A 19,635-nucleotide genomic window follows, 5' to 3' on the forward strand; every position below is an offset into this window, starting at 1 on the left:
AGGTTTCTGCTCCACGTCACCTCCTCAGAAAGGTCTCCCTGATGAAAGGCCAGTCCCCCAGCAGTCACTCTGCAGCCCACTGCCTGTCTTTGTTTCCTTCACAGCTGAAACTGTATCACCAGCTGAAACTGTCTTCTGTACTTATTCGCTTGTTTACTATGTGTCATTCCCACCGGAATCTAAACATTTAGCGTGTCTGATCTACTGCATTTTGTTCCTTGCTTCATCTCAGCACTTAAATGTGTGCTCTACATCACAGAGGCTCAATAAATATCCCTTGGCTAAAATGAAGGAATCCTTTTACTGGACCATAAATCCCTGGCAGTCTGGAACCAGTAATTATTCATCTTCGTATCACAAGTTCTGAACCCAATGTCTATCCCAATATCTGTCTATAGATACTGAAAGAAAGAAGCGGGGAGAGGGAGGAAAAAGAAGGGGAGGGAGAAAGAGGGTCAGAAAGACAGGAAGGGAAGTTGGAAACACACAGCACACCATTGAATTGTTCCGATTTGTGAATTTTTAGAGATATAGTCTTACCAATATTCAAAAATTGAATCCCACATCAGATTGATTTAATCTGTTGTCATTACTGGAAAATAATCACTTAAAATCAAGACTGCTTAAAATAGTCAGAATGTGTGGATGCTCTTACTATATCTGCCATAATTTCACAAACATTTTTCTATGGGCCAACCAGTCTGCTAGAAACATCTGTGAACGTGTCTAAAATGTAACATCTCCTAAGCTCAGGGTTGTAGGTAAGGGAGTAGAAAAAGAGAAGTTGTCCCAGGAGGAAACAGAAAGGTAGAAATGCAAATCCTGCTCCAAACAGCTTGCGCCTCCGGCAGGAAAGAAGCCAAGAAACGTTTACATCTATACCGGCTCTGCTCACAGCAGAGGAAGGTTCAACAATTCCATGCACACTTCAGCCCACCCTAGACTCTGAGTAGAGCCCCTGGAAACTTCTCCCTCCTATCCCCGTCCTACATGGCCTGGGCGAGCTGCTGCTGCTCATTCTAGCACCCAGGAGTCTCATCCGAACACCACACAGTCTGGGGACCAACCTTCCCCCTAACTTTGCCCTTCACATAAAAGTTCCAGTCCCATGGAAGGGAATTCTGGCAAAGATCAAGAATAATGTGGCCTTTAATATTCAAATGCTTCCCTCAAATTCACTTGAATGTACCTTCTTTTTGCCCTTTAAAATCACCAGGTGGATTCTCTATTAATCCCTGAAGAGGAACTTCACCGGGCTCCACTCTTCATACTCTGTGTCAGCTTGAAGCCGGTCCCCGTTAGCACAATGATGAACGGTCTTGGGAAGGATCAGTTCAGTGGGAGGATGAACACATGCTATTTGATTCTCTTGAAGACAACCGACCTAGTAGTCAAGGCCATGATGTAGCTTTAGACCATGATCAGGATGGAAGAAAGAGATGTAGCATTGGCCTTCCCTGGGAACTCTGCCCACTGGCTCAGAATTGGAGCTACCTGTCAACCTTTTTTAGGAAGAGAGCCACAGGTTATACCCATGTAGCCTTCCAAGAACAGTATATGATTTTTTTAAGCTTTGGGTGAGGAATTGCTCAGGAATTACTTGTCCTTCCAAGGACAGCATATAATTCAGTAATTAACTGTAGGAGCTGAGAATCAGACAGACCTCAGCTCATGTCGCTAGCTATGTGACTTTGAGAGAAAGTACTTAAGCTTGCTAAGGTCCAGTGTTCTTATCTTCAAAATGGGAATAAAACCTTTCCTTCATGCTACGATGGTGCTTCAGTAAGATTATTCACCTAAAGTGCCCAGCATAATACCTCGCGTACAGTAAATAGTAAATGTCAACTGCCATAATTATCACTACTGTCACCTTGACATTTATCTATTTTTGGTGTAACCCTTGTATCTTATTCACTTTTTACACCCAGTGCAAAGCAAAGGGTCCAGCATACTGTGGATACTTAAAAGATAATTTTTATTTCTTTAACATTTGTTTATTATTTATTTGAGAGAGAGAACATGGGAGGGAAAGGCAGAGGGAGAAGGAGAGTGAGAGAGTCGGAAGCAGACTCCTGTGTTGAGCACCAAGCCCCCATGGGACCAATCTCATGACCCTGAGACCACAACCTGAGCCAAGAGTCCAATGCTTAACTGACTGTGCCACCTAGGCACCCTTAAAAGGCAATTTTTGAAAGAATCAGTGCAATAGGCAGAATGATGTTTCCCCCAAAGACTGTCCATGCCCTAATCCTTGGAACTTGTGAAAATATTACCTTATGTGACAAAAGGACTTAGCAGATGTGATTAAGTGAAGAATGTTGACATGGTGAGATTACTCTAGATTATCTGTATGGTCCCAATGTAATCACAGGGATCCTTATAGGAGGGAGACAGGGAAGCCAGAGGCAGAGAAGGGGATGTGAGGATGGAAGCAAAGGTCAGGGTGCTGTAGCCATGAGCCATGGAATATGGGCAGCCTCCAGAAGCTGGAAAGGGCCAGGAGAGGATTCTCCCCTAAAACCTCCAGAGGAATGCTACCTTGCTTATACCCTGATTTTAGCCCCATGAAGCCAATTCTGAAGTCTGACCTACAGAACCATACAGTAATAACTTTGATTGTTCTAAGCTCCATCCAGTTCAAGGGAATCTGTGACAGCAGCAACAGGAAGCCCCCACAATCAGTGTCCCAGACGCTTGCTCTGTGCCAGGTGCTCTGTACCTTTCAAATAGGCTCGCATTAAGGCTCACAATAGGCCAGCATGGAAGTTCCACTCTTGCCCCAATTTTATAGACGGAGAAACAGAAGCAATAGGACTGACCCACACTGTGTGCAAAGAAGAAAATCTTTACAGAAAAAAACCTTAATAAAAATTCTTACTGATTTTCCTGCAAGGAACAAAGCCCAAAGCTACAGGGCCACAAGAAAATGACAAAATTTTTTCTGCAGATGGTTCAGGTGCTATTTTCAGAACCAGAAGCAGATCTTTTCATTCACGGAAAAAAAGGCACCCACCAAGCAAGTTTGTGCAAAAGCTTCTAGGTCATTGTCAGGAACCCAGGAGGAACTGTACACTGAAAAGGAATCCATTATCTCGGCTGGACGGGTGGTCATCTGCTGCAGAAATGGGCAGTGCCAGATTATTTCATTCCCACATGACTTGCACGGACTGTTGTTTTCACCAAAAAGTCATGAAAAAGCCAAACACTGCAGAACGGTAAAAAGTGGGAAACTCTCCTTGGCAGGGACACCATAGCTGGCTTTCCCAGGCACAGTGATTCTCCAACTATGCCCTGGAGCCAAGCTTTGAACACCTGCCCCATTCCCCACCTCATCCATCATGCAATGGCATGTCTGTCTGCTTTCTACATTGGACTTTCCCGTGAGCTCTTCTTTGAAGAAATGGTTTCTCTGCCACAATGTCATGTGAAGCAGGGCTTTTCCTGTTATCTCAGGATTTATACTGAGACCCAGAGCTGAGAACTGAGCATTTATTTATGCAGAAATTGCTAAACTAAGGTCAGACTGGCTCAGAAAGCACCTGCTGCTTCCAGCCCATGTAAGAGAATTCACTGGAGAAAAGGCGTTTCTCAGAAAAACAAACACAAACACAAACAAACAAACAAACAAACAGCATTGGGGAGCATGGTGGCAAAAAAGAAAAAAAAAAAGAGGAAAAAAAGCTTCAAGGAAACTTCTCAGAGAGATCAGAGTGGTTGGCAGACGAGGGACGCAGCATCTTGGCCCCCCAGCTGCGCGCTTGCTGAATTGCAAACTTCATAGGTCTGCCTTGCGCTGTTCGGGAAAAGAGCGTGAGAGATTTATGAGAACTCCAGTCTGCTCTATTAATTGCATCGTTCCAGAGTCCATGCAGATGGTGCCCCCTGGAAGTGTGCAATGAACACAGCCCTGGGAAAATCAGACGCAGGTTCCCACAGTTTGGCGTATAATGGCTGGTTGAACACAGAGGACAGCAGTGGCGTGGTCTACTCCTCCCAAGCTTGGCAGCACCGAGACGGATAATGATTTCTCATGGGCCAAATGGAGACAGAGGTAGGGCGAGGGGATAGCTAGCTTAGAGCCTTCATGAAAAGGCCTTCCCCCAAGAAGTCAGTCTATTGAGCAAAAAAGGCCCAGAGTGTGCTCAAGCAGAGCCTGAGGGGGCTTCAGAAGGGACCAGCCAGGGAGGGCACCACTCATGCAGTGGGAAAGTGTAGAGATCTTTGCGGGGCGGGGTGGGGGGGTTGGGTAGTGTCAAGAACTTACAAAATCTCCTGAATGCCTGTAAGGCTAGAGAGGACCATGAAGGACGGCAGCTCAAGTGGAACATTCTGGCCTTCTCTTCATCCCTCTCCCTGCCACCTGACTCTGGAGGAGCCAGAAGTTGCAAAGCAAGCAGGGAAGGAGTTTGGATCCGGAGAGAAAGAGAACAAACAAGCCCCGCCCCCGGCCTTTCCACTTCTGGACTGTGGTGTCTCAGGCCCAGCCTGACCTACAGAGAAAGGAGAACTTTGAAGTAGACCGGAGGTTGGTATGTGGGTTTATATTAAACTGTACTTTAGAATACTTGAAATTAATTATTTCTATTTTTGTTTTTATTTTACTTGAAAAATGCCTGGAAGAGCTGTAGGGTATTTCTGGGATATGATCCAGGGTTGGCCTACCAGAACAAATGTGAAAGTCTCATTTGTGACTCACATTGAAGAGAAATAAAGCCATATTCTGTTTGCATTTCCCCCCCCCAAAAAAAAGTCCAGCCCACTTAAAAAACCAATTACACGACATTAGCCCCCCCCCAAAAAAAAAGGAAAGAAAGAAAGAAAAAAATGCTTCCAGCATCCCCATGTCCAAACCACCCCAATTCCTTGGTGCTTCAGGAACCTCCCAAATAGTATCCTGCTTCCATTCTCATCCTCCCCTCTCCCTGACCCACACACTCACCCCCAGCCCTGTTGGGGCAACAGATGTGTACAGAGATGCCCATCGGACCAAATCTCTGCCCTCGAGCTGGGTGGGCTTCACTAGCCTTCCTTCCCTCCAAGGTTCCAGGAGTGAAGCACGTGACTCAAGCTAAGCCAGTCCCCCTATTGGCTCCCCAACTCCCACTCTGATTGGCTAGAGGATGAGTAGCCGACCTTGGACCAGCCAATGAGGACCAAGAGAATTTAACTGCAAGACTCTCGTCGGAGCCCTGGAGAATGCAGCTTTTCTCTGTCCTGAAGGATGTGAGTCTGGACCGATAAAGCCCTGGGGCCACTGGCAGCCATCCTAGAATCACCGGGCAGGAGAGCAACGCCGAATAGGCGAACGAAGAAATACCCAATCCTGGAAGCATCATCAGAGCCCTAGATGGAGCTCTGCCTGGACTGCCGAGTTGGGAGAATCAAAACCCCCCTTTCGGGCTGGAGCCCAGCTGAGCCAGGTTTTCTGTCATCTGCCGCAGGAACCGTCCCAACCAGCACATCAGCTGACCCAGCCACTGTGTTTATGCCCATTAGGCTCATGTCTCACTCAGCCCAGACTTACAAATGGCCTCACGGGGCTACATGGCAGAGGCCCGAAGAGGTTCCGCTTGGTCTTCAGAACACAAATTCCGGCAGCGTCATTGCCGTTTGGTTCAATTCCTGACCTGAACACGTACGAGCTTCCTCTTTCTCCGCCTAAATTTAACATGCAACTTCAAGGAAACTGCCCCAACCTTCCCCTGTTGGTGTCTTAACAATGTTCCACCTTTAAAAAACATTGAATTCAAGTACAATCCCCATTGATACCCTGAAGTAGGCCATACATTTCTCACTCTGCTTTCATTAATACTCTGACTCGGAATACTCTAATTCTCTTCAATGTATTTCTCATCTTCTTCTTCGTCTGTTTGTTCTTATATTAGAAACTCCAAGAAGACAGGGAACAAGCCTCTTAGCAGGACACCTCACACAAGGCAAAGAGTAGTTAGGAGCTTAATAAATGCTTACTGTTGACAGAGACATGATGACAAGGGTGAGAGAGGTTGTGTGACATGCATCATTAGAAAGATAACTGTTCTCACCATTTAGAGGACATACTTCCTCCAAATTAATAAAAATCTACTTAGTTCATTTAACCTATGAGAAAAATCAGAAAGGTTTATGTGATCAACTTAGAATGCTTCCTAGTTCCCACATCTGAATAGCTACCTTTGGTGTTTGAAAGCTTGGACCCTTAGAATATGTAAAATTCTTCTGGTCTTTTTGATAGCTCTAAGCAAACTTACATAGTGATTCTAAATAATGAAGCAAACATTTTACATTTCCTTGAGATACATACGGGGTCAAAATCTAAAAGGAATCCATTGAAAGCAGAACATTCCCCACAGATATTAGTCACATAATTAAAATTATTCATCAGCTCCCAGCTATAGACTGTGAGCTCACCCCTACAGCAAGCGGCTCTTGGGATCATGGGCTTTATTAAGATACCCATTACTGATTTCTGGAATCTCAGCTATAACAGCACTTCTGTTCTGCGGGAGGTCTGATTAGAGTAAAGTAAGAAATTCTTGAACCTCAGCACTTAAGCCATCCGGCTGTCAGGTGCTTCCCTGGATCTGGAGGGCATCTTCCTCCTCCCAATCTTGTGCAGTCCATGTACCTGGGCTACAGCACACCGGGACATGACTTAAAATGTTGGTGGAATTCTGCTTACTGGCCCTAATTTGGGATTCTGATGCCACTACATGTAATTGTCCGTGTACTGCTCTGACTCTGGTTGGCTTCTGGGACCTCTGATGATTGGACACAAAGTCCCTGCCCATTGTGAGAATGTGGGATGTCCTGCAGGATGTTGAAAATGGAGTAGACTTTGATGATCCATGGACCCAAGCTGAATCCTGCTTCTGTCACTTAACTAATTGTATGATGCCAGGCAAGTTATTCACCTTCTCTGAGCCCCAGGTTCACACATAAAACAAAGGTGATAATGATGCTCCATGAATACTTATCTTGCAGGGTTGCTTTTTTTTTTTTTTAAGTGACTTACTTGACTCAAAACCACTATAAGGTATCACCTCACACTGTTAGAATGTCTGTTACCAAAAAGACAGCAGATTACAAATGCTATTGAGGCTGTGGAGAGAAGGGAACCCTTGTGCACAGCTGGTGGGAGTGTAAATTGGTGCAGCCACCTTGGAAAACAGTCTGGATATTCCTCAAGAAAGTAAAAATGGAACTACTATATGACCCAACAATCCCACCCACCTCTGGGTGTATCTCCAAAGGAAATGAAATCACTATCTTGAACAGATATCTGTACTCTCATGTTCACTGCAGCATTATTCACCATAGCCATGGTATGGAAACCATCCATGTGCCCATCAATGGATAAATGTGGTTTATAGATATACAAGTATATAGATACACATACAACGTGATACAATTCAGCCTTTAAAAAGAAGCATATTCTGCCATTTGCAACAACGTGGATGTAACTGGAAAGTATTACGCTAAGTGAAATAAGCCAGACAGAGTAAGAGAAATAGTGCATGGTATCACTTATCTGTGCAATCTTTTTTTTAAAACGTCAGACTCAAAACAGAATGGTAGTTGTTGGAGGAAAGGTTGGAGGAGATAGGCAGACACTAGCAAAAGGCTATGAGATAAATTAGGTCTGAGGATCTAATGGAAAACATGGTGACTGCAGTCAATCGTATTATATTGCACAGTTGAAATTTACTAAGAAAGTAGAACTTAAGTGTTCTTACAAAAAAAAAATACATGTGAGATGATGGATGTTGCAATTAAGTCAGGAGTGGAAATCTTTTCACAATGAATAAGAATGTCAAATCACCAGGTTGTACACTTTAAATATATTTACGATTTAAATATATTCCTATTTTATTTGTCAGTTATGATTAACAGAGTTCAATAAAGCTGGCAAATGGTGTTTTTGAAATGGGCAGTAGTAAGGCACTCAATAAATGGATGGCCCCTTCATTGTAACTTCGTTGCTCACTTTATCACCAGGTCCTCACTCCGACGCTACTCTCCCGTCTCCCATGCTACAGCCCTGCTGCCATTCATTTCTCATTCCTCCTACTCTGCTCTGCTGTCTGGCAGAGTCACACTGCCTGAATTTATGTGCAGACCAGAGAGGGAGGGAAGATGCAGAGACGTGAGGCTTTAGAGAATTTCTGTCCTCCCTACTGTTACTGCCTATAAAGCCTGAACGCGTTGGCTCTCAGTCTGCCTTCTGACTAACTTTTCTCCTACTCTGGACATCTGGGCATCCAAGATCTGGCATCCTTGGACCAACCTCTGTGCCTAAAACTAGAGACTTAACACTGGTACTGAACCCAATATGGGGCCATACTATGGGTCAAAGCATGGTACCAGTAATAGTACTGTGCACATATTTCCTATAAAATACAATCCATCATCAGTTACAAAATGCAGCACTATTTTACGTACTCTCAGAAAATTAATATTGCCATCTGAACAGCTACGTATCATTGGTAGTAAGACACATTCTGATCAGACATGTAATGAAAATTATGCATCTTACAATTAATGTAGTACAATACAACATTTCCCTTGCAGAAACAGCTAAAAGTACATGTTTCTTATCTTTATTTACAAGAGTCCTGCACAGAGCCTGACAGACAGGAAAGAAATATTTGTTAAAGAAAGTAATATACACATGAATGGATGTATTCCCTTGTGGCCACATTATAACAACGTTCTGCCATTTAAAAAGAAAATTTGATACAAGATTTCCCTAAAATTTAAATATATCATTTCACCAAACCTTCCACTTAAATTCATTTAAAAGAATAAACTCCACTCTGAACATTTTGTACATGTGTTGCCTCCTTAGCAAAATGGAAACTCAGATACAGTAATAGATTCCAAAAGTTTAGTGTCTACCTGATAGCCAGTCTTCAGGTAGACATTACCTTTAAGTGTGTAGTATCTGGGACCAGAAAATGCAAGGTGTCGCTTCAGAAACATCTGGAAGCATCCTCAGGGCACACTTTGGGATTCTATTGGCTAAGGCACTGCCTTGGCGTCTTTGATAACTGGGAACATGGATGCACCTAACAGAGCCTTCTCCCTTCTACTGTACCTCTAAATTGGCTATACATGTGCTGGAACTCAACAATCCCTATGTGGTGATAGGGATGCAGACGAGTGAGTCACAGTCTCCAAAGAAGTTCCCATTAGAAGAATTCGCCTCCACTTCCTGCCCAGAGCGGCTCCAAAGAGCTGCTTGGCCCTCTTCATTGCAATTAAAAATCAGTGCATTTCACCTCAGATACTACAGAATTAGGCATTATATAAAACAGATAGATAAAAGAACAAGAACTACATGAACAGAGATGAAATGAAAATAGATGGATCTTGGAAATTCATAAATGTAGACGGTGCCCCAGGAAAATGTGGGGGCACAGGTGCCACCGGCAACAGAGGACCGTCTTTCTCTTTGCTCTGACGTGGCAAGCCCCATTTCAGACCCTCCTCTTTTTAAGCCTTTGTCTGCTCTTTGCTGTAAAGTATTCACATGAGATTCCTCTCTGTGTAGAAGCCAAACTGCATCCACAGCTACTGGATGTCAAGTCCATGTCAAGTGGAAAACAAGGAGTCAGAATAGAAGAATCCTGTTATGTAAGCATCCCTCCATAGAGGGACATTGCAGGGGAAAGGACTCTGGATAAAAACAAGTCATTCAAATGACTTTTCACAGTATACTGTAGGCCAATTTCCTAGGACATGGTATCCTTGCACATGTCAAGAACAATAATGTCCATTTTCAGTGCCACCTAAATGCCCCTCGAGCGTGCAAGCCTACATGGAAATTATATAGCTAATTATCTTTGTGTATACTTAGAGACAAAATAAAAGATTAACAGAGCTGGGACTGCTTCTGTTCTTTCCCAGCAAAGAATTACTTGTAAGATGCCTCCTCACCCTCACCCACATATACTAGAACTACAATCTTTAACTCATTTCCCCTACATGCAATCAACGTTCCCCAGTATTCCATACCTCCTGGAGGACACCACTCTCCTCCTTGTAATTTAAGAGAGAGGACTGACTCCACTGCACTGGTGGCTGGTCGCTGCCCCACACCTCTGCACTGATCCTCTGTTCAGATCTTTCTTCATCACTCCCTCATTGGTCCCTCTAGCCGAGACCTCTGTCATGTGACCATTCAGGATCTCGTTATTTGTCACCCAGATTACCCTGATGGTCCCCAGCTTGTTGTTCTTCCTTCTCCTCATCCCCTGGATGTGGACTCGTGCCCATTAGTGGTTTCATAAAGTGCAACACATCTCATGTCATAGTCGTCAAGGTCTCTTGATTGCCTCCAGAAATAAATCCACACTCAGCCCAGACTCTAGGGTGCCCACAAGACCCCTGCCTTCTTTTCCACCTTCATCTCCCCACATCCCCACAGAACAACTGAAGACTTGCTCTTCTTCCAAACAAGGGCCTCTGTTTCCCTTTTTGGTGCCTTGTGGATGCCCTTCCCTCTGCTGGACACTCTCCATCCCTGCCTTTTACATCATTTCCTCCTTCAAAGTCCATCTGAAGTGCCAGGTCTTCCAGAAAGCCTTCCACTGTCCCCAGAGCTAGCTCTGAACTCATCCTCTCTCCCAAACCCTGAGCATTCACTCACTGCATCTCTCTCTCGAGGTCCTCATCCCATTCTGCTCCCCACCCTCCCACCAACCCCAACCACTTCACCCTTCATTTTCTGCTATATCCCTCACTCCAACACTGTACACTCCTTCATGTCTGCAAAAGCATCATGGAGTCTATGGCAAGAACTTACTGAAGTGAACCGGAATTAAGGAGGGCTTACCAGCCCGATACCGTAGTTGACGTTTACTCCGCTGCCCAGGACAGAGCTGCTGTTCGAGGACGTAATGAGAGCTGCTCCAACAGCTGGAATTGGCTTCATCTAGCCTACATCTCACCTTCTTACTGGTATTCCATTCTCTGGCTGCTTTGCTCCAAATCTGTGAAGAGCCAAGACTGCATATACTTCCTATTTTCATCTCCTCTGGCACAGCGGTTTGCACGTGGTAAATATCTAATGAATGCAGCCAAACCCATTTACTCAATTCATCATGTCACAACCAGAAAGCTGTAACAGCGCTCTGAGTGTTCCCAAGAGTGTAGTACAGGACCCATTGGTGGTACACAAGGTGGCATTAGGTGACATGTGGAGGAAACATTTTTTCATGGCCATGGGTTTATGTTAATGAGCACTAGGCAAAACAGAAGTAGTGCAGGATTTCATAGATACCATTGCTTAGGGTAAGGGTAAGTTTATTTCAGTTTTTAGAAGTCCAATGCGCTATCCATTGCGCCACAGAGCCAGGCTTTATTTCAGTTTTTAAAATAAGGGGTCAATTTAAAGAGAAATAGGAACTAAACAATGGTAGATATTGCTTAAGCAAAGCTAAATTTATTTAAGTTTTTAAAAGTTAAATCAACTCCAAAAAAGCAACTTAAGTAAATAGTGTTATGGGTGTATTTAAATATGGCCACAAACATTTTAAAACGAAGGTTACATAGGAAAGGCTGAAGTTTAGAAACCTTGCCCTAACTAGTATTTCCAGTTGAATCTGGTATGCTCCCAAAAGCCCGACACCTAGTGCAAGATTTATCCTTTTATAAACCTCTCTTCATGTCACATCAGGTCTGGGAAACCCCAATAGCTCCCCACAACCAGCCACATCTCACTTCTTCCACGGACGGTTCTTATTTCTCTAATCCTCTTTCCAAGCCCTCCTCTGATTCCTGGGCAGGAAGACTTGACCCATTCTGCCCCTTGGGCAAATCATGCAAATGGGCACAGCTTGCCTATGCCTAGACCATTCTCCCTCCTCTTTCCTTCCACCAGTCCAGGCACATTCCTGCCCCTGAATAATGGAAGTTCAAAACCATCCACTCCTTCCATTTCTTATTCCAATCCATCTTACATGCACATTCTTCATCCACGCCATTAACAGGTTTTACCTACGGCCTTGCTTTCACCCACAGGCATGTTTCAGCACCCTGATCAGAATGTGAGCTCAGCAAGAACTCAGCAAGGGCAGAGACTCTATCCTTGATGTTGTGTGAAGTCTCCATCAGCCTGCAAGTGTGCTGAGCACGTGTCTCACAATGGAATAAACCAAAACCCACACATCCAGAAGGCATCTAACACCGGGTGCTCTAGTAGCATGTCAAACATGAGCTCGGTTCCAGATAGTTCACCCACAGCAAGTGGAAGTCTTACTGCACTCATCCCAAAGACCAAGCTTTGACGCTTTTTCTGCATAATGAACCTGGACTTATCATTAGGGTCTATTATCTATTTATCAGGGTCTATTAATAAAAAAAAAAATCGGGGCACCCAGGTGGCTCAGTCATTAAGTGTCTGCCTTCAGCTCAGGTCATCATTCCAGGGTCCTGGGATGGAGCCCCGCATTGGGCTCCCTGCTCGGTAGGGGAGCCTGGTTCTCCCTCTCCCATTCCCCCTGCTTCTGTTCCCTCTCTCACTGTGTCTCTTTCTGTCAAATAAATAAATAAAATATTTTTTAAAAAATCACTGAATCTGGGTTCAACGCTAATACTTTTACAGAACTCATCTATCCCAGGTTACCTGGGTGGCTCAGTTGGTCAGGCATCAAACTCTTAATCTCAGCTCAGGTCTTGATCTCGGGGTCATGAGTTCAAGCCCCGCATTGGGCTCCACACTGGGCATGGAGCCTACTTTACCAAAAAAAACAAAAAACAAAAAAAAAAAACACCTCATCTTCAAAAGATTTGATGGAATACAAAATTCAGAAGGCTTTTGGTCTCAAAAGTAATTTCACTTATGATTTGAAAATAAATAAGAAATCACCTATCTTACATTATACTTCTCTTTCTTGATCTGTTAAGATGTAATTCAGTATTTCAGTCATCATCTGAGGAAATATAGTCCAGTTGTTCATAAACATGGACTTTGGTTCCACTCAGACCTAGGTTAGACAGTCAACTGTACCATATGCCAGCTCCAGGACCTTGATGAAATCCATTTATTCACACAGTAAACATTAATTGGAAGCTGTGGTGTGCCAGGCACTACGCCTGAGCTCCCTAAGCCTCGATGTTCTACTGTGTAAAATGGGAATGATGACATTCCCTGCCAACAAACGCACTGCCAGGATTAAATAAGATAATGTATGCAAAATGCCTGCCCCTCTGCCAGCTCGGTGTTAACAAATAGTAACAATACACATTAGTTACCACTGTCCTTACCACACCCTCATTGTCGTGATTTTCTCCAGTCTTTGTAGACGCTTTAACATGGCCAGTGAGGGTCCCCTTCTTAAAACTCTCTCCTCCCTTGACTTCATGGAAATGTCATCTTAGTGTTTTAAATTTATTAATTTAGTTTTAGCTTACTAAATTAATAGACAGAAAACATTCTCAGTGAGTGACAGGCATGATTCAGACAATGACGACAGAGTGCTGACAGAGGGTGACCTGCTCAAGTGGGTGGACAGACAAGCATCTCTGAGGAGTTGACATTTGGACGGAGGTGTCAGAGGTGAGGAGGAACAAGTCACGTGAAGATCTGATGGGAGAGAATTTCAGGAGAAATGAAGGTCCTAACAGAGGCCCGGGGATAAGGAGGGACTGGTTTATTCAAGGAACAGAAATAAGCCTAGGGGCGCCTGGGTGACTCAGTTGGTCAAGGATCTGACTTTGGCTCAGGTCATGATCTCAGGGCCTGGGATTGAGCCACTCACTGGACTCCCCACTTGGCAGGGCATCTGCTCCTCCCTCTATCCCTCCCCCTGCTTGCACGTGCGCGGGCTCTCTCTCACTTTTTTTCTCTCTCAAATAAATAAAATCTAAAAGAAAGAAAGAAAGAAAGAAAGAAAGAAAGAAAGAAAGGAAGGAAGGAAGGAAGGAAGGAAGGAAGGAAGGGAAAGGAAAGGAAAGGAAAGGAAAGGAAAGGAAAGGAAAGGAAAGGAAAGGAAAGGAAAGGAAAGAAAAGAAGAAAGAGGGGCGCCTGGGTGGCTCAGTGGGTTAAAGCCTCTGCCTTCGGCTCAGGTCATGATCTCAGGGTCCTGGGATCGAGCCCCACATCGGGCTCTCTGCTCAGCAGAGGGCCTGCTTCCCTTCCTCTCTCTCTGCCTGCCTCTCTGCCTCCTTGTGATCTCTGTCTGTCAAATAAATAAATAAAATCTTTAAAAAAAAATGAATTTGGTGTGGGCAGGTGGGAGCATTCAGCTAAATTGGGGCGATTTGTTGAAAGAAAGAAAGAAAGAAAGAAAGAAAGAAAGAAAGAAAGAAAGAAAGAAAGAAAGAAACCTAGGATGGACTAGACTATAGACGAGGTTTGGAGAAGAAGTAAGCAACAGCCTTCACACGGGGTTTTGCAAGTGAGCATCAGAAGCTCGGAGTTCATGCCAAGGGGACAGGGGTACCATTCGAGAATTGTAAGTGTGGGTATGATAGGATCTGATTTACACATTTAAAGATCATTTTGGTTGCCCTGTGGGGAATGGATTATGGAGAACAGGAGGGAAAGCAATAAAAAGGCTATGTCAGCCCTCCAGCTAAGAAGATACATCGGACTAGAGTGGCAGGAACACATCCTGGGTATGTTTTAGAGGTCATAGTTGGCATGACTTCTTGATGAATGGATGCAAAATGTTAAGAGACAGAAAAGAAAGGACTCACCCTTGTATCATGCCTAGATTTTTGTTTCAGCAACTATATCCATCCATGGTGGTTTCATTTATTGAGAAGAGGAAATCTTGGGGAGGAGTAGGTTTGGAATGGGAGTCCACAGTCCTATTTCAATCTTTGGGGCTGGAGTGGGCCATTAGACAGGTCAAGTCAAGGGGGCAGGTGGATGTTCAAATTTGGAGACACACACTTGGGAGGTACTAGGGCTGCTGACATCACCCATCACCTAGGGAGAACCACAGACAGAGACCAGAGAGACAAGTCCAAGTGCTAGGGCATGCCGCCATTTGGAAGGAGAGCACCAGAGAAGGAGCCAACAGGAGTGTGAGGTGCATGACAATCGAAGAAAAACCCCCCCAGGAAATAATGTCACAGAGCAAGCGATAGAAGTGAAATGCTTTAAGAAGGAAGAAGCCGTCAACTGTTTGAAAGGCCGCAGGGTGTCAAGGAAGATGCGGCAGGTGCTGCCTGGGGCCTTTACTTTAGCCGCTCTCCCCACCTTGCTAACACACCCAATTTCATGCATATGTTGGTTAAATGGCAACATGTTTAAAGAATGTGGGTCCCAGTCGCAAGTTCAGGTAGTAATTCTTAATTGGTCCAAGCCAATAAGGATAATACCATTCCCTTTTAACACTGATTTGTTTAGGGGTTGTTGTAAGATGTATGCTGTAGGGCTCCTGTGGGGGTGGGGAAGTCCTCCCTGGTGAAGAGAGAAATGTAATGAAAAGCCCCGTTCACTTCCCTCCCTGTGTTTAGACGACATAATGCTTGCTGGAGCTTCTGCAGCCCTCTTCCCACCATTCAGGGAGCATTTGCCAACGTGATGAAAGGGGGCACGGCGGAAAGCTGCACAAACCTGGGTCCTCGATGGCATTCCAAAACAGTTAAGCCAACAATGGTACCCCCCGTTCAGTGAGAAAATAACTCGCTTAACAATAAATGTCCTTGTTGTCTAAGCTTCTTTGAATGGACACTCAGTCACATGCAGCTAAAGCATCCTAATGGATACTTAAGATACAAGAACAGAAAGGGGAGCAAATGGTCACTGGTGACCCCAGTCAGAGCAGCCCCTGTGAAGAGGTGGTGGCTTAAAAAGGAGATGGGGTGGGAAAGTGGAGACCACAACTCCAGACCACTCTTCCCAGCCATTTGGCTGTGAAGGGCATAAAGGAATTAGCTGGTGGCCACAGGGGATGTGGAACGAGGGGATGCTGGAAGATACTGAAATGCGTTCACACCCTAGTGGGAAGATTCAAGTAGAGGGGAAGGGGGTAATGGTTTGGGTGAAGGGAGGAGGCCAAGAGCATAAGTGGTGGGGTCCCCAGCATTCATGGATGGAGCAGATGCACGAATCCACAGGAATAAAGGCAAGGCGGGGGGTACAGATGTAGGCAGTCTGTCAGAGCTGGGGTGGGGGGAAGTGAGGTTGTTCTGACCAATAACTTCCTTTTTTCTGAGTGCTGTAGGAAAAGTTCAAAATGTCTCTCAAGGCCAATCTGAAACTCCCCCCCCACTGAGAATTCCATCCTGAGTTACTCTCAATTCCTTCCTCCATATTCCCATAGAACTGTCTCTCTCTTCTGGAGTATGTATTCGTCTAGTGTTACAGCTTTAATTGCCCATGCCACCAGAACAGAAACTCCTTAAGGGCAAGGAACATCTGGGACACCTGGGTAGCACAGTCGGTTAAGCATTTGACTCGGTTAAGCATTTGACTCGGTTAAGCATTCGACTCGGTTTCGGCTCAGGTCATGATCTCAGGGTCCTGGGATCGAGCCCCATATTGGGCTCCACAGTCCACTGGAGATTCTCTCTTTCTCTCTCTGCTCCTTCTGCTCATGCTGTCTCTCTAAGATAAATAAAATATTTTTTAAAAAGGGGGTGCAAAGAACATCTAATGGACATCTCAGAACCCATCACAGAGCCAGGCACACATGTCTAATAAACATACTGAATTGAAATAAAGACTTCACGTGCAAAGTGAAAAAGATAATAGGCCCTTATTCACAGACTCCACACATGCAAATTCTCCTACTCGCTAAAATTCACTTGTAACCCAGAAACAATACTCACAGGACTTTCGCAGTCACTTTTGGACACGTGCAGAGCAGCAAAACATTTCAGTCATCCAACACACACGTTCCCAGCTGCGGTCGAACAAAGCCACGCTCTGCCTTCCTATTGTGGCTCTGGTACTGTAAGCAAGTGTTCTTTTCGTGGTCTATTTAGTGCCATGTTTTTCACATATTTTTGCTTTTTGCCGGTCATTTCATTGCTTAAAATAACACTCAAGCATAGTGCTGAAGTGCTTTCTAGTGCTCCTAAGTGCCCGGTTGTGATTGCCTTATGGAGAAAATATGTGCGCCAGGTAAGCCTCCAGCAGGAACAAGTTACAGTGTTGTTGCTGCAGGGTCGATGTTAATGAATCGACAATATTTATTAAATGAAATGGCTTTAAACAGAAACACACATAAAACGAGGCTATGTAAGCGATCAGTGGAGGAAAATGTGGTGACCAGAGGCTCTCAGGAACCTAACCCTGTCTGTCCCCTAGAAGCAATTGTTCCATATTGACTCAGTATTCGCAGAGACTTTATAGAACATAACCTCTGCAAATAATAAGAATCAACTGTACTCCATTTTGCCCTCTTCCAAGAAGGAGAATTATGGAAACAGAATGGTTTGATGAGGCTGAGATGAGTCTCATCAAGCCTTAACCTCTCTTTTCATGCTTTATGGATTACTCATCAGCACCAGAATTCGTGCTAAAGATGTCTTGAAGAAAAAGCTGCTGATTAGCTGTAAATTGTATCCCCTGAGAGCCACTAGCCTGCCTGGGGGAGGGTGGGGCATCTTGGGACACTGTGCCCTATCCTGTCAAAGCTAGTGGGGTATGGAATAAGGCAGAGAAGCAAGGGAAGGGTGAAGCTTTACCATATGTCTTAACATGGTTTCCCCCAGAAGCAGATCCTAAGATAAGGACTTTAGCACAGTAGTTGTTTGGGAGGTGAAGAAAGCACTGGCGGGAGGGGTGGAAAAGAGAAAGGAGATTGGAAGACAGCCAAGAAAACCAATAAAAGGTACAATATCAAACTAGTTTTCACAGTGGGAAGAATGGGATTTTTCCCATTGGAGAAAATAAGACCCCATACAAAACATATTCCTGAATTATACCACCCAAGGCTGAGGGAACTGGGGTATTTATACACCATCTCCCATCAGTCATTGGTTGAGGGGTGCTCTTGGGGTGTGCTAATTTCCCTGCACTTTCTGCCTTCCACAGAAGCAGCAAAGGAGGCAATGTCAGGAAAATGGGAGAAGATGCAAGAAATGGCAGTTGAAAGTTTGTTTGCACTGGAGGAGTAAGAATACAGGGACAAGGATGGGCCCTGGCACATCTGCTATGCCATGCAGGGCTGACACTGAGGGTCTCGCATAAACTGAACCCAGGAATGGGCCACTTCTGTGAAAAATCTACAAAACAAACACATAACCATTGCCTAAGTCCTGGGGTCTGCATGTACTTTCAGCTAATTAACTGATTCATAGACCAATTCCCAATAGTTTTAAGTCAAAATAAGGTTTAATGATGTTTCTAAAGGAACCCAGAGGCAGTATATAAAGTTATCTTCCTTCTTCGGTAGAAGCAAGATGGAAAGCTGATTTGCATTTTTAATGATCAAACGGGGCCTTTTCCCTAAAATAGCATGTGAGAAAACAGCAGGACAAAAGCAGTTTTTTTTGGAAAATCTAGGAAATCTAGCACTTCATAGGATATGCTGACTCACCATCGTTGGCTAGGTAGGCCCCCAGTGAACACACAGTAAAGACACACATGCTGCCCAAGAGCCAGCTGGTGCTGGGTCTTCCCTTCCACAAGGACCAATGCCACCATCTCCAACGCTGTCACAGCAACTGAGGAATGTACACTCGTATCTCAGGAGAAGTCCTGGGACAGGGAGAGCGGAACCAGGTCACACCTTGGAGTGGTCAATTATAATATACTACTAAAGAGAAGGCAAGACAGACAACATTTCCTCCAGCACCTTGGGTGAGCAGATTGCTGGGCTTTGAACATAGAAAGTATATTTCTCTCTTCATCTTGATTTCTACAGCTTTCATAGTTCGTACCACAACCCTTGAGAAATGGACAAAAGAACTAGACATCATCAAGATAAAAAGCTTTTGCACAGCAAAGGAAACAGTCAACAAAACTAAAAGGCAAGGTAGGGAATGGGAGAAGATATTTGCAAATGTCTTATCAGATAAAGGGCTAGTATCCAAAATCTTTAAAGAACTTATCAAACTCAACACCCAAAAACAAAAACTCCTGTCAAGAAACAGGCAGAAAACATGAACAGACATTTCTCCAAAGAAGACATCCAAATGGCCAACAGACATATGAAAAAATGCTCAACTTTACTCGCATCAGGGAAATACAAATCAAAACCACAATGAGATACCACCTCACACCGGTCAGAATGGTTAAAATTAACAATTCAGGAAACAACAGATGCTGGCGAGGATGCAGAGAAAGGGGAAGACTCCTACACTGTTGGTGGGAATGCAAATTGGTGCAGCCACTCTTAAAAATAGTCTGAAGATTTCTCAAAAAGTTAAAAATAGAACTATCCTACAACCCAGGAAATACACTACTATGTAATTATCCAAAAGATACAAACATAGTGATTCAAAGGGGCCATGCACCCCAATGTTCATAGCAGCAATGTCTACAATAGCCAAACTATGGAAAGAGTCCAGATTTTCATCAACAGATGTGGATAAAGAAGATGAGGTATATTTATACAATGGAATATTACTCAGCCATCAAAAGGAATGAAAACTTGCCATCTGTAACAACATGGATGGAACTAGAGGGTATTATTCTCAAAGCAAAATAAGCCAGTCAGAGAAAGACAAATA

The 19,635-nt window shown here is 44.3% G+C and overlaps 1 protein-coding gene and 1 long non-coding RNA gene across 5 annotated transcripts in view; one reads left to right on the forward strand and one right to left on the reverse strand.

Annotated features, from left to right (window-relative positions):
• The window catches only part of KCNK10 (potassium two pore domain channel subfamily K member 10), a 131,756-nt gene that overhangs the window by 88,393 nt on the left and 23,728 nt on the right, over positions 1-19,635 (reverse strand). The window contains exon 1 of one of the 4 annotated variants that reach the window (XM_032878567.1): positions 4,265-4,371. The exons of the other annotated variants lie outside the window; for them this stretch is intronic. Coding sequence (XP_032734458.1) covers positions 4,265-4,328 — 64 coding nt within the window. The 5' untranslated portion in view covers positions 4,329-4,371. Of the gene's footprint in view, positions 1-4,264; positions 4,372-19,635 lie in introns of those variants that run through there. 4 annotated transcript variants of the gene reach the window in all.
• LOC116879932 lies at positions 1,526-11,348 on the forward strand. Its single transcript, XR_004385133.1, has 3 exons — positions 1,526-1,536; positions 4,623-4,624; positions 11,314-11,348. It is a non-coding gene; the product is annotated as an uncharacterized LOC116879932 (long non-coding RNA).

Source organism: Lontra canadensis, unplaced genomic scaffold (genome assembly GCF_010015895.1).
Source record: "Lontra canadensis isolate GAN:19392208 unplaced genomic scaffold, GSC_riverotter_1.0 scaffold64, whole genome shotgun sequence".
Lineage (NCBI taxonomy): Eukaryota > Metazoa > Chordata > Mammalia > Carnivora > Mustelidae > Lontra > Lontra canadensis.